Here is a 15,388-nt window from a genome sequence, read left to right as displayed (position 1 = left end):
ACAAGAATTTTCAATTTTATCATTTTTTAAATAACAGTGGCATAAAAAACCCCACAGGAACAAACTTGTTTAAGTCAGCTACACAAATGAAAGTTGACAAGTGATTAGCTCATTCTGGGAATGAATTGTTTGCTACGTTTTAGGGGGAAAAAATGTCATCAGTGACTTTGGAAGTGGCCTGAAGCATAGGCTTTGGAAGTCTAATACTACAAATACCAGTTTAAGCAATTACATATTTAAGCAATTGTTATAACATGGAGTTGGCATGACAAAGCACAAACTTCAAAAAACCACCATCTCTTGTAAAATGCAAGCAGCATTCACACTTGTAAAAACTCAGCAATGTACTAGTAATTGTATTTGTCATCCTGAAGGACCCGCAACAGTGAATATATTAGTTGCTACCTTTAAAACTTAAGCATAGTACATTGAGCCTCTAGGGCAGTGCACAATTGTGCATGCCCAAGAGAGAAATTGTTGCTTGCCCTACAGGGTGGAAATAATTTAAATGACTTTTACTGGTTTTCCTCCTCCCTTCTCTTTCTATCAGATGAAAGAATGAGAATGGATCTTTTTTTTGCTGGCTTCTACTTTGTAAAGACAGAGTTAAAATTGAATCTATCATTCTGCTTCTCAATGGCTATGTCAGAGTCACATCACAGTAAGACCCATTTACACCTGTTCCTCTGATTTCTCACATTCTAATTTCTAAGGAAAGGAAATTTAGGACTGTGCACTGGGTTGGAGATGCGGTGCAATCTGGACAGGTTCCTCAGCTGGATGAATGGACACTACCATGTACAGAGGCAGATACAGGCTCTGTCAAGTGTAGACTGCCCCTGGAAATGGGGGAGGGGTGGGCTGCTGGTGATCATTATTTGCTTCCTACACCACATGGCAGGGAACAGGTTTTTTTTTTAGATCTAATCACTTAATCTTGGATCATAGTCCATATAATGTATTAGAAGTTAACAGTATTTCAGAGGTGACAGCTTCAAGTCTACCTACAGATCAGACCCCACAAGTCCTTTATGCAATGCACCTTCTACATGATCAATCAAAATTATCTCATGAATTCCCATACACTCCTATGACAATTTTGAAAATTCATAGTCCACCCTGTGGATCAATCTCATGTATTTTACCTCTGTGGAGTAATATATTTATGCTACTGGTTTTTTGGGTTCAAATCCATTGAATTATAATCTTGTGGGAAACTACTCACTGTAGACATCTTATCAACCTGTATTACAGTGTTCCTGTATGCGAAAATCATTCACAAGAATAAACTCCTTAAAATCTGAGCTAAAAGGCAGAGAAATTGGACACCCTAACAATTAAAATAGTGGACCTAAGGAGATTTTAAAGGGTCTTAAATCCTCCCTCTCATTAGACAAGGAACCCAGGCTGATAAAGTCTCCATTGATTCAAATACTTGATTTGGATGAGTGATGCATTCTTGAGACTCTTCAGCAAAACTAAGCTTTCAAAGTCAGGCATAATACTACAATTAATTTTGGGCACAAAAGCAAGTTCTGCTTGTTTTTTGCCTTTTTCACTTAGCAAACTGACTCATCTCACAAGGAAGACAGGATCTGCAGTACAATGTGCTGCGTTCGTATAGTATTTGTGAGGATGTAGTGGTCATGACATTTAAAACTAAGATGGTAACAGGGAGGAACAGGTCACTCTAGCATGAAATGAAGAAACAGAAGTTGAACAAAAAACAAGGAAAAAAGAGAGACTGTAAATTCATATGAAAAATAATGAGGATTAGAGATAGCGTCCAGCTAGAGGGAAATGGTTCAGGCATCACAGAATAATTTTTATAGCCCTATGGGCCTCTCTGAAGATTTGCACACTTCCTTTCCATGTTGAATACTATTGTTCCAGGAAATATTGCTTGTAGAACTTGATTTCTAAGCTAATATCGTGTTACAGGGTAACTGTGATTAGACAATCTGTCATGTAGAACTTTGGAAAAAAGTTATATTCTTCAATTGTAAAAGAAAAATATGGCAAGTTCTGGGAGAACACTAGTGGACCTGTTTTTTTTGAATATACAGCTTTATGCAATTAGAATTAGGCAGAGATTTCTCAGAAAGGTTTTTAAGTCTCGCTCCTCATCCTGGCTGGTTACAGAAAATTTGCTCACTGTAGAGATGATCCTTACCATTCAGTATCTTCACTCACACAGAAGCTGGATTACTTGGTTAAGTAATTATTTTTCCTGTTCTGTGGTACAGGTAGCAGACAGATGAAGCCAAAAGTGCAGAAGACATAATAATCAGATCATTAGACCTGACACTTACTTCATACTCCTCTTTGAATCCATAGCCTTCTGCACACTTCATTTGGGTGATGTGCTGTAGCAAGTCAGCTACACGGATTGCTGGATGAAGCTGTCCGGTCTGGTAGGGCACATCCACTGGATCTCGCTTCTTGTAGGTATGGGATTGGACTAGGCTGCTTGTGTCACTGACCATCGTATGGGTTTCATCTAGAAAAAGAGTATGTCATAATGTACTAGCTCATTTTCACTTAATAGAAATACAAATTACACAGATTTCTAGAGGAACGGCAGAAATCTGACACCACCAGCATTGCTTCTGTCTGTGAAGGCTACACCAGAAGAACAGTAAATCCATGGAGCAGTTTACACAGGGAAATTGCAAGACTGATTGGAATGAGGCAAAGTCCATGGTTCTACAATGGAAGCATTGCAGAGCAGTCCGAACTCTAATATTGTTTTAAATATCACTAGCTGATTACAAACAGGTTTTAAATTAGGCATTTGGTTCTAAACTGTATAGAAGTTTCATTCTGAAACTTCAACAAGTCCCATGGAATGAAATTGGACTTGCATTCTTCTTACATTACTGAAGTGCTACATTTTACACTGCAAATTTAGAGCAAATGTTTGGAGTGAGCAAAATAAAAAGATGCACAAAATGGCTTATGGTTTCATCAAGCTAGGACTGCAATGGAAATGTAGATCTGATACAGCATTTGGAGACAAACTACGAGAAGACAAATGCAAAGGATCATCTGATCAGGAAAGATGTCTTGACTGGCTGCTGAACATGCTTTAGGACCACAGTATATCATGAGCCATCACATTAGGCGTGGAATGTTATATGTCAACTGACATGCAAGCCAACAAACAGGAGAACCCAGTGGGCTGGTTAAAATTTTTATGAGACACATACTCTCCCAACCCTCCACATCTCTTCCATGGGGCAAATGGGCAACTTACCATTGATTGGCACTTTTAAGAAGATACATATCAGGAGAAAAAAAGAGGAGGAGAAAAAGGAAACAGGGCATAAGCAACAGCACTACATTAATAATTACATGTAATTTTATGTTTCTAATTTAGTCTTTACAATGATTTCCTAAATGAGTCAGATTCTGATCTCAGTTTCACAGTGTAAGTTAAATGTACTGAAACCAAGGTATCTTACTGTGAGTCAATTCACACAGATGCAACTGAGATCAAAACTTATCAGTAAATAGATAGATGTGAAAGTGCACTCTGTCTAAGGAAGCAATATGACTTCCTTCCTCTTCAGATGGAATTTTAAAAATTTGTTCAAACTTGACAAGAGAAAAAAAAAAATACAACCCAAATTCTAAGGTCCAAGTACCATCATAAATATTTTTTCTGTTTAGCCAAATAATAATTTTACATATCTCAAAGAGCTTTTGATTTTTAACTGAAATTGTAAATGTTATGCTTTGACTTCTTCAAACTACTCCTCACTGGCTGCACACTAAACATAGCAAGGGCTTTATAAAAATACTATATTTATTTAAAAAATACTATTTTGTAAAATATGTTGTATGAAAGGGAAGCATTAAAATAATATTTCCACATTCATAAGTTAGATATATTATAGCAGAAAGTTCCACAAATACTCTGGATTAAAAAGTCCCAGATTCTCATGTACATACCAAAAATACTACCACACCTCATTAAAGGTGAGATTCTGGTCTTATACCACTGAAAATTGATGTTAAAGCCACAAAGCTCAACAAATCATATTTCAAGGATGATTGTAGGTTCTCTCAATTCACACTGATACTAAGACACAGGAACTCTGGTCCTCAATAAGCATACAGTCAATATGAACTGTGCATTTAAATCTAAACCAAAAATAACAGAGAAAAATTTATGGGTATGAGTATGGGCATTTCAATACTTTTCCTAACAGTTTGCTAACCTGATCTAATGCAGAGGAAAGGGATTCATCTTTTAGTCGTAAAATTTGATAACTTTTATCTAATGTGTGATAAAATTGTACTGCAAAGCACCTTGGGATGTATGGCATGAAACGTGGTATACAAGTGTAGGTACAGTATGTTGTTGTTGAAATGGCACCTGAAAACTACAAGGTGGCTAAGACAAAAAAGACAGAAAAAGTATAGGAAGTTGATCATGAATTTTTGATTGGCTTATTTCAATTTTAGAAACAGGTTGGAAAACTTTTTTTTTTTTCAAACTACAGAATTCCTTGTAACACAGACTGTTAGTAACTAAGATGAAGGCGAAGCTAACAGATAGCAGGGTCTTGTGCTATGAAAGCAGCAGCTTAATCCTTATAAAACTCTTTCCTGTGAGCTCCTTGTTTTAGAGTAATTTCCTCTCTCCATTTCTTTATCTCTTATAGCTCCATTAATACTATTTTTCTCTCTTTGGGAGTGTTCTTTTAAGTTGTTTTAAATAAAGTGCTTTCAATCCTTGGTTTATATGGTACATTAGGAGTCAGGTATATTAGTTTTTTGCTTTGCCTTTGAGCAATGTAGCATGAGCTTTTCAGACATTACAGTCCACTGTTTTTCAAAGGGTGAGCTCCTCCAGATGCAGTGTTCATATGCAATAGGAATTTTGTCCAGCTTAAATACTCCTACAGCTGCTGTTGTTCTACTCTCCACTTGCTCATTCCCATAGAGCTGTACAGCACTTATTAAGTAATATATTTATTTACTAGTTACGTGAACTCACAGCATGGAAGGTATTTGGAAACCTAGCCCGATATCTTTTCTGGGCTGAGATTCTTCTTTCTCCAATTTCAGAAATATGCACATTGCTTGATACTAGAGAAACATGACCTACACTCATGCTCAGCAACTATAAATTTAGCCACTGTTATGTAAAATGGTTTTTTTTTTAAAATCTCAGGCTTTCACTCAGGTTATTAGGCTAAGCATGAAAGTTTCCCCTCAAATCTAAGAAAATTTCTTCATACCTGAGACTGAGAATTCAGACTTGCCTTTTGCATCAGTTAAAGAGTTCACCAGTAATTATCAGTCTTGTTTTTTTTCAATTGGCTAAGTTCCTAATTTGCATGAATAGTCCAAAGATCTTGCTGTACATACATTTGGAAATAGTAAGTGTGTTGTGGCCTTTCTAACAGATTTTGAAAACTAAACTCAACCATTCACCAGACCTGTACCCTTCCCAGGAGATCACACTAAAAAGTTCATTTAGTTCTAACTACAGGCTTGAACCTGCAGTCTAAGACAACTTCTTTGGACACTGGAAGATAGCAAGAGCAAGTATTAGTTGCAATTAAAACCCAGCATATTTTGTTAATAGCTATATTCCTCTACCACCTCAAGCACAGCTAATTTGATTTACCTCAAACAAAACACTAGTCCTATACAGACAGTCATAAACACATTTTGGGAGAGAGACCTCGTCTGAATAGTACACCACTCATAAAAGGGTACTAAATTTTTAACATGTAAGGTTACAAAAATATTTCTTTTCTACAGTGAAAGAACTGGAAGATTTTCTGAGATGAGTAAGCACAGGTTGCTGTAGTAGACTAACAAATCTAACTAATCTAACTAACTAATTCAAGATTTTACAGATTTAGTAAAAGCAAATAATTTTTTTTCCCAGTGTGTGTTTGTCTGATACCTGAATTACTTGCTTAGAGATTATTTCTCATGGAAAAAAAAATAACAAATAATTTTACCATCATTATTATATAGCAAAGGATCACACACACACACAAAAATAATCAGAGAAACCATTAACTAAAACTTAGTAAGCCAGATAGGAAATCTCAAAGTTTTTCTCCTGATAATAGTACTTTTCTCCTTGCCCACCCACAAGGTCAGAAAGAACATCTACTGGATGAAGCGTTGAATGAATGCTAAAGCACACCAAAAAAATCTAACATCTAAGGCAGTTAAAAGGCACTGCAAATTTCATTTGCATGCAGATTATTACATTGTTACAGTCACTACCATTACCTTCTTCCAGATTTACATAATGTATAAAAACACACAAGTTCCTTCTCCAAGTTACCACACGAAAATGCACTGCGCTAAATACTCTCACAATAACAAATTTCAAGATCACATTCCTAAACTTCTACTTCTTATATGCTTCATTCTACTTTTATTTATGCCTGTTTAACTTACAGTTTAAGGGCAGGTATCAGTTAAGGGGTCTTGTATTTTTTACAGTGAATTGAAGAAAAAGGAGGAGAAAGAAAAATACTTGTTGTAAAAATAGGAATCATTGTAAAAAAGAGTAAATAGGCTTAACATTGGAGTTTGAATTCTTGCTACAGTGCACTGTTAAATTTTGACTTATTTAAAAAAAATCTCCCTGTTTAGTTTAAAGTTAGTATGGGAAGGAGGTGTAAATGAATACAAGCCACAAAGCAGTTAGAGTTACTTAAGCATTGAAAATGCAATAGCGCCTCATGTTTACTGTTTCATCACTGTGCAGAAACCTCTCTCTTTTTGGCATTGGACAAGAGCAGGTTTTCTTAAATTCCCAGTGGAAATGCTTTACACTTTAATGGTATGTTTTTAACCTACAGTTCTACTGTTCTATTTCATTCCTGTGACACCTGATGCATAATAAACTATACACTCTAAGTGTCATGTTATCATTTTGCTGTTCAAAACACCATCTCTCCTCTGAAACTTCACTTTGACAAGCATGTCAGAAACTGTGTGGTATTGTGAGAAGAAATGATAGCTGGTGGATGGCCAAAACTGTACTTTGTCTGATTTTCTGTATCATGAATAGTCTAATTAGGACAAAATATTATTTTTAAGAAGTGATATCTTCAGTTCTGAGATAAAACGGAAAAAAATGAGGAAAACTATTTCAATTGCTGCAATAATCAAATTCTTTTGTGTCACTCCAAATACATGCATAAACATTTCCTCGCAAATCCACTTGCTAAAATTATTTTTCTCTTTTATCCCCTGACGTGCACTATGACAGTAGTAATCAAGCTTGATAACTCTCCTTAGCATTCTCAGTGTAGCCAAGCCTACCACCCCTCCCTTTAGCATAAAACTCCAGCTTTTTGTATACTATTGTCTGTACCCTGAGAACTGTGACTTTCTAAATTACTTCAGCAATAAACTTTGATAAAGGGAAATGTTCTCACCTAAAATTGCAGTTGGCACAAATGGATCTGTCATACATCATAAGCAGGTCAATGCAGAAAAGGTAAAAAGAGAGAGAACAGTAAATGATTGATAAATGTTCCCGAGTTTTCTTTCAGAAAGCTACAGTAAGCAACCATTATGTTGCTTATATATGTACTAAATTTCTATGGCAAGTATAATAACATAATTATATATGCTTTTATTATGAAAAGGTCTACATAGGGTGGAAACCAAGAAAAAAATCAATTACCTGGGTAATAAGAATTAGGCACTGTTGTGCTCAATGTGTTAGTTTTCATTGTAAATGAAGATGGTGAAGATACAGCTGCAAAGAGAAACAAAGCTGGTTAGAGCCAGTGAAGTGATATGTGGCTATTTAAGCTGAGTGTTAACAGCATATGTGATTGACTTGGTTTAGAATCCATCCTGCCATGTTTGTTGCACTGGAATCAGGACCTAGGGAGAACTAGGTATGTCTAGTAACTAAAACAGCTCACTGAATTCTATCAATTCTCTAAAAAGAAATGTCATCAGAGAAAGCATTTTGATCAGTGATGACAAATACACTTCTTAAATCACAAGATTAGACTGAATACTGATGCTTGAATAAAGACATCACAACGACAACAGGTGTTTTTGACAGGAGCTTTGATCATTAGTAAGTTTACTTAATAATACTGTAAATACTGCATGCAAATATTCTACTATAGTTCATTTTTTCCTCTCCTTTTTTTTTGATATGTTCAGACAGGTGGATAATGTGTACACAGATACTGTTATGCCCTGAATATTATTCTTTGTTTAACAATGGTTTTCACGGAGTGATACAAAGACCAATGCTCGCATTGATATTTAATCATTTAACCATTTGTAAAACCTATGGGAAAACGCAATGCAACAAATTAATTTCAGTTAGTTCTCTGGTATACAAAGATCACGTGAATTACTGTTGTAAGCACAGATACATTCAACAGGTGGGAGTTAACAGCAACATTATACAGGATGTTCAGCCAAAGAGTCATTAAAGGCTTTTAAGCAAAGCTCAGTGCAAATTCAGCATTAGTTGCTTGTCTACACAGCTCAAATTAAGTCGGATCAGTGAATGTAAGCACATTCTAGATAACTATAATGGGAATTTGTGAAACAAAAGTAAACTTGAGGAAGAGAGTGTCTGCTGGATGAGTAGTAAGATTACTCCTGCTGGCTTTCATCCATCTTTTTTTTGGTTGGTCTTCTAGGGCATACAGCTGCCAGCCCTTGTTAAGATGGTGCTATCTGAAAGCTGGCTTAAATAATGCTGGCAGTTATCATCCTATAAATGAATATATCTAAGACTACTTTCCTTTGATTATGTCTCCTGAATCACTGCATGGAAAGAACAGAGTGGTATTCCTTTTGGGTATGGATGCAGAGATTAGTGGAGGTCAGGGCTGCTGCAGATAATAAAACTGGCTAGATACAGAATGCAGCCAGGATAATAAAATTTCATAGGAAGTAGGAATGTTCTAAATCTCTTAAATACAAGGCCTTACACAAATATTATTCCTAAAGACTGTTGCTTCTGGTGATGACATTTCTTGTGGAAAGTCTAATCAGAGCTTCTAGCCCTCAAGTGGTATAAATACTTGCTATGCCAATAATTTCAAATTGGTTTAAGGTGGTTTACATAAAGAGGATTTAGTCCAAGGAAGTCATTGCAGCTTCTTTGGTTGTTGTGACCATTCAGTAACACCACTGGAAAACTACATGATGATGACGGAAGATGAAGTCAAACCTCTTGATCTCTTCACAGAAGTAAGCAATCTCATTAACTGCAATGGTACATTCTCCCCAGAAAGGCAAGTCAGATTTTGAAAGATCTATTTCAAAGCAATTTCAAAAGTAGCTCAAACACAAATTAACATTGCAAATTCTGAGCCTAATGCTGCTGAGAGTAGTCTCGCTGTATAAACCCCATAGAGTGTTTGTACAATTGAGCTCGTCAAAGTTAAGTTCTTAAGCATATTATTAAAGAGTGGCAGTTGGGTCTCATGTACTGTTAGCACTTGAAACAAAATTCCATCTTTGACAAATTCTGAAGATGTTCAAAAACACTGGTATACAAGAAAAACTGAGGTTCCTTAAGAACTACAAAAAACAAGAAAGTTTTTTGAACATAGTCATTCTTTTTTCTTAACAATTGTAAAAAACTGGTCTTCGCTTAGTGCTAACCCCCAGACAGGAGTGAGTCCTTGACTAAAATTCTATTACAGGAAATTTTATATCCCCAATTTTATTTATTTTCAGGGTAGATCCAAGAAGACCCAGGATATTAGAGAATCTCTTATGAAACTGCAAAACAGATAATGCTACTGAGTTCTTCCTTTGAAGCAACAGAAAGAGGATAATCTACAATTGGAAATAATAAGACAATCAGATCACCATTATTAAGTTATGAAATTAAAAAATAAATTTCACCTACAAAAAAAGAAGTGAGTAGGGGAAGCACTTGAAGGACTTGGGATAGCATGAGGGATATAAAATTTTTAACATAATAGAGATTGGAGAAAGGCAAAACTACAGATGTTTCAGTAATGTCTTTGCTCTTCTGCAGAAGAAAAGGATGGACAGAAAAAAGCTCAATTATCCTTATTATTTTTAAAGAAGTCTATTCTTGATGTCTGACTGTCTTGCTCATCCGAATACACACTGTAATGTGCTGCACAGTGGGAAACTCTGGGTCCCATGGATCTTCCATCTTCCATGACTGAGTAATGATGAATATTTTAAAAACCATTTGCACCTTTCTTCCACCTTCCAAAAAGAAAAAAAGAAAAGAGAAAACTTACATCTCCCGTTTAGATTGTGTGTGTCCATGAAAGAGAAAGCTTCGTCACAGTTGGTGCCTTGCTCAGTGTAGCTTTTATCCATTGAATTCACCATCACTGTCATTTCCTGCCGTGTACTACTCAATGTCTCTTTTCGCTTTTTAGCCAATTTTCTTAAGAAATGAATATTGAGGAAAAAAAAGAAAAAAAACAACACTCAGTGAGCAGACATAGTCTTCATGTTGTTTAGATCAGTATTGTAGTTTGCAACCACATTATTAAGTAACATATTTACAATTATTCCTGCATTTCTGGAAACTTATTGATTTCACACTCATGTCTTTCAACGGCATCTGACAATCAAGGCATAGCTTCCAATGCCCTGACTTATGGTGAACAGCACCTTAATCCTTGGGGACCACCACTGAATTAAAGGGGACCATTTGGATACAAAGGTGATGTGAGCTACTGTATCAGAGGCTACACTTTTTTAAATACATAAATAAAAATGATAGAAGATTTCACTGGAACTGAAAAATCAGTAACAATTTTCATTTCACATGCGTAGAACTGTCTGGAGCTTTTTCACTGAGACACCGTATAATACAGCTAATTGGTTTACATCATACTGTATAGTATATGTTTGATCTCTTAACAAATTTTGCACAACCAAGTGACATTTTAAATTTACTTGGATTTCTAAAGACTATTTTCTGTCACGCTTGATTTCAGGAGAATTAGTCACAAGAGTTAGTTGCTTCTCAGTAGGAGTGGTCTGTCAGAGATACAATCTTGATTCTGATACTATGAGTGATTCATTAAGCTACAGAACTGCTTTGGAGGCATATACCTCTTTTTTCCAGATCTGTCTGTTTCTGGCTAAACTAAAATTTCACTCTGTCTCCCCCAGAGTTATGCTTAGCTACCATCACAAAATCCGAAACTCTTGATTTCTCCTTCAAGCTCTGTGAAACATCTGTGATCCTGATGATGGTGGATCCCATGCCCATTCGGCTTGTTTCCCTGGCCTGAGACTCTGTCTTAGACCAAGCCTTTCTCCAAGTCCTTGCCTACAGACTTCATTTAAATTTTCTGGATTCTTTCTGTGTAGCATCTTCCAAGGTATGGGTTGGAAATAACAGAAATAACTGCTCCACAGACTTCGATCTTTTCATATCTGTTCTTTCAATGACTTTTCCTCTGTGGAAAACATAATGAGCCAACTCATATCCATCCACCAGAAAGATCATTTAGATAACTTCAACCAGAACTTACAGGAGCTTATTATCTCATCTATGTTTCCTTTCACTTCTAGAGGCCTACTGCACCAAGCGTCATCAACTTGTTCTAACTCTCAAAGCCTTTCTCTTTGTTAACTCTTATTAAGTATGAAAAAAATTATTCCCACCGCAGACAAAAATTTTATACCAGCCTCTGCCAGATTTTCAAACAAGCACATGTTTGTCTCCCCTCATGTTGCACAGGAGGAGCTTTCTGTAAACCTTCCTACCTATAGCTCACTATTCTGCTTCAAATCACTGCCTGCAGACACACTGCAAAGTACTGCTATTACTCCTTACTATGCCGACTGGTAGTGCCTAAGAATCTCCCCATGTTCCCCATCTACCTGTTGTCTCTTATCTTACACCTAGGTAACAAGTCACTTAGGTAGGAGCTATGGTTGTGTTCTGTACCGATATAGTACTAAGCTCAGCAGTATCTTAGTCCATGACTAAAGCTCGAGAGGCCTTTGAAACTAAAGTCTTTCTGTTAATAGAAGTAGTAATAGTGAGTGCAGGCATGGTATTGGGTCATTGCATACAAAAGTATTTAAGTGTCACATTTAGCCCTCAATAAGCTGCTGGATTGCCACTCCATTCATGAGGGCATGTCCTCATGACTGTAAGCGATTGATGTACTCTGCCTTAAAACCCTGTTACAGTACCTGCAGTAACGAGTAGTGCGTACCTCTTTTGCTCATCCCACCTCAGAAGTCACCTGCATTAGCTTGAGCCACCATGAACATACTCTAGATTGTGACTGATGCTGAGAAGGAGATGACAGCCACTTGTGGGACTCTGTATTACCCTAAGCATTTAGATGTACAAAAGAAACTCATCCATAAATGCTCATTATTATGGATTCCAAAAATCACTGTTGATAATATTACAGTCCAGCTAAGAAAGAGTTTAAGATAAACAGTAACAAGTCACATCCTTCCTGTAGATGAAGTTTAAATCCTGATTCTGTAATTTGGAATATCATTGGTGGACAGCAAAAATAACTCATCAGGAAAGATCTTGCTTCTGATTTTTTATTTAATTTTAATTTAAGGACATTAAATGGAAGAACTTAACAAATTGCTTTCTGATCAACAATAATTTACTTTGTAGACTTGATAACAAAACTGGTTCTTTATTACTTCACAGTGCATAATCACAGAGGGGACCATTAGATAATCTAATCTGAACTCTGTTATATCAGAAACAGTAAAATTTCACCCAAGTACCATGAGTAAAACAAAACTCTTACATCTTTGCATCCTTCAATCTCCCCTGTTCTTCATATCTAATTATAATGAATGAGCAATATAGTATTTAAAGTAGAATCTGAGATGTATCTCCTAATGCATGAACAACTTAATGGAAGTCCTTTATATGGACAGGCTTAGCAAAGGGATAACATGAAATGGATATATTTTTTCTTGTTCCACCCTTAGCTCAGATGACAACACACTTAAGTCATCCATGGGCTCCTCTTCTGATCCTCTTTATCCTTAAGCTGAAAGTACCTACAGCTACTCCTACCACTGGACAATTCCCATCTTAGCTGGGTTGTGAAACCAGAACCTGAACAGTGACAATGCCAGCATCCACAGTGTGGTCACTGATGGTCATCTATAAGGCACATATTGTACTTTTTTATTTCATGGCTGTGCAGACCATGGGAAAGTACTTCAGGACAATTCAGCACGATGGCAATGCTTCAGGAAGACATGCAGAAGCAGCTTTTTCTTCATGAGACCAACCTCTCTAGGCTGGAATCAGCAGCTTCTCCTTAACCAGCTGTCAATCCAATTAGCTATCTAGACACTGCATACTCACTAAAGCCAGGAAACTGGCTTTAGTATGTAGTGTCCTTCCCTGCCCATCAGTGGACCTGTGAGTAGTACCTCTATTCACAAAACCTTTAATCGATGTCAATCTCACGAGCTCAGCACTTTCTCCAAGAACTCTTGCATGTGAACAATGTACTGGTGAACAGGTCACAACTCTTCCTTAAAGAAAAGTTACTAGGAGAATTGCCCTGGGAAACATTATAGTGATACCAATCGATATGTGAAAATCCACAATGTGGTAAAGATATGATACCAGCCACTCAGTGGGATTACAAAAAACCCCATGCTCTGTAGGGTACACTTCTCCAGCATTTGCTGTTACAGGGAATGTCCTTTATTTTACAGTAAAAATTGTATCCTTCCCAAGGAAAGCCAGAGTTCTTGCTTATTACACCAACAACATGAAGCTCAAATAATAACTCAGCTAATTTTCTTAAAGAAATTACACTAACATTTTCTCATTTCCTTTATTTTTGGTTTTGGTCCCATAATCAAGCTATGGCAGATTGTTTTTATGACAGCAGCAACTGTACAGTACTTCTCAATCTGAATTTAATTCTGGAAATAGGTCTTATGGGAAAAGTTCAAGTCTGAAACAACTGTTACAGGAAGAGAGCGATACCAGCCAGACTTTTGTACTGTGAAGAAAAACACCCATTGGGCTTCGTCAAGTAAACTTTAGCTGAAGATAACATTTTCTACATCTGCAGTTTGCAGATATTGCTGAACATGTTGCATTGCTGCAGTCTCTGCAGTTCATCCGTTCCTTGGATCTCTTGATTCCTGGAAGTCTTTAGCTATACAAGATTTAAGAAACTTGTAAAACCATAGTACTTCACATCACCATCACCACTCATGCTCTCAGATTTGAAGTAAATTTTTTGGGAAAAAAAACCCTTGAATATTTGATCATCTTCACTTATAGAAAAGACACTTATTAGCTATTCTCTGATGTTTCCTCCTTCTTAAAGGAAAAGAGATCTACAGGAAAAAATAAAACAGATGGAAGCTCCCATGATGATTACCTGGGATGAAATACCTTATGTCGGGAAAACAAAAATGATCAGTTTATCACACAAATAGTGTTAGCATCACTATATCAGGAAAGAGAATGTATTATACCAGTCTCAGAAAAGAGAAGCCTGATATTCAGAACAATCTCAAGACTATCTAGGAACTGTTGGTATTTTAAGGCACAAGAAATTGCGAAAAGTGAGCTGGTATAAGGGTAAAAATATGGTAAAATGCAGAGCAGACAAACATACAGACTTCCCCCCCCAAATTGTGTGGGATTTTGGGTATCGTTTACTCTGTTCTGTTACAAATATTAGTAAAATCATCCTAGGAAAATAATAAGCTAAAGACTTCATCACAATTTGTCCCCATTTTATCTGCCACCATGAAAATCTCAAAAGCTGCATCTTCTCCTGTACAGTCCCTTCTAGTTGAAAAGATCACCTTGTAAAACTTCTGCAAGCCTGACTCAATAGCTTTCTCAAAATCCTCCTTTTCTGTGACTTCTCCCTCAAACCCTCCAACAAATCAACGCCAATAACTGTTAAGTTGCTGCTACATTATCAGCCTCTATTTGGTTCGTTTTCCATCTACTTATCTGTATCCATTTTCTCTGTCCTGTCTTGACTTAAATAACAAGCTCCTTGGGACCTAGCTTGCCTTTTCCCTTCATGTTGATAAAGCACTAGGCACAAAGCACGAGGCACAATGGGACACTACCATAGTTAGAGGACTGTAACAACAGTAAAAATTAAAAAAAAAAAAGAAAAAAAGGTGACTGGGGCTGATAACCAGAATCAATTCAGGCTCTGAAAGAAATGTCCCTTCCATTTTAGTTTAGGAACTGTGAGAAAAGCATATTTATTTTAATCCAGCAAAAGCACTCACTTACTTCTTCCCAGTTCCAAACTGAGTGGTACTCCCCTTTTTGTATCAGTTTGCCTCCTTTCTTCCAAGCAAAGAAAGGAGAGACAAGATGCTACTTTCCACAGCTCCAGCAACACACTACCATCCCTAAGATATT

At 36.6% G+C, this 15,388-nt stretch overlaps 1 protein-coding gene across 7 annotated transcripts in view; it reads right to left on the bottom strand.

Moving 5' to 3' along the window:
• PTPRM (protein tyrosine phosphatase receptor type M) overlaps nt 1–15,388 on the bottom strand; it is a 523,234-nt gene that overhangs the window by 98,600 nt on the left and 409,246 nt on the right. For 4 of the 7 annotated variants that reach the window (XM_049830233.1, XM_049830235.1, XM_049830237.1 and 1 more), the window contains 4 exons: nt 10,254–10,405; nt 7,676–7,750; nt 7,425–7,451; nt 2,313–2,500 (listed from right to left, as the gene is read on the bottom strand). In XM_049830233.1, coding sequence (XP_049686190.1) covers nt 2,313–2,500; nt 7,425–7,451; nt 7,676–7,750; nt 10,254–10,405 — 442 coding nt within the window. The remainder of the gene's footprint in view (nt 1–2,312; nt 2,501–7,424; nt 7,452–7,675; nt 7,751–10,253; nt 10,406–15,388) is intronic. The other 3 variants (XM_049830234.1, XM_049830236.1, XM_049830239.1) reach the window with 1 other exon arrangement.

Source organism: Accipiter gentilis, chromosome 27 (genome assembly GCF_929443795.1).
Source record: "Accipiter gentilis chromosome 27, bAccGen1.1, whole genome shotgun sequence".
Lineage (NCBI taxonomy): Eukaryota > Metazoa > Chordata > Aves > Accipitriformes > Accipitridae > Astur > Astur gentilis.
This window is presented reverse-complemented; position numbering and strand designations above follow the sequence as displayed.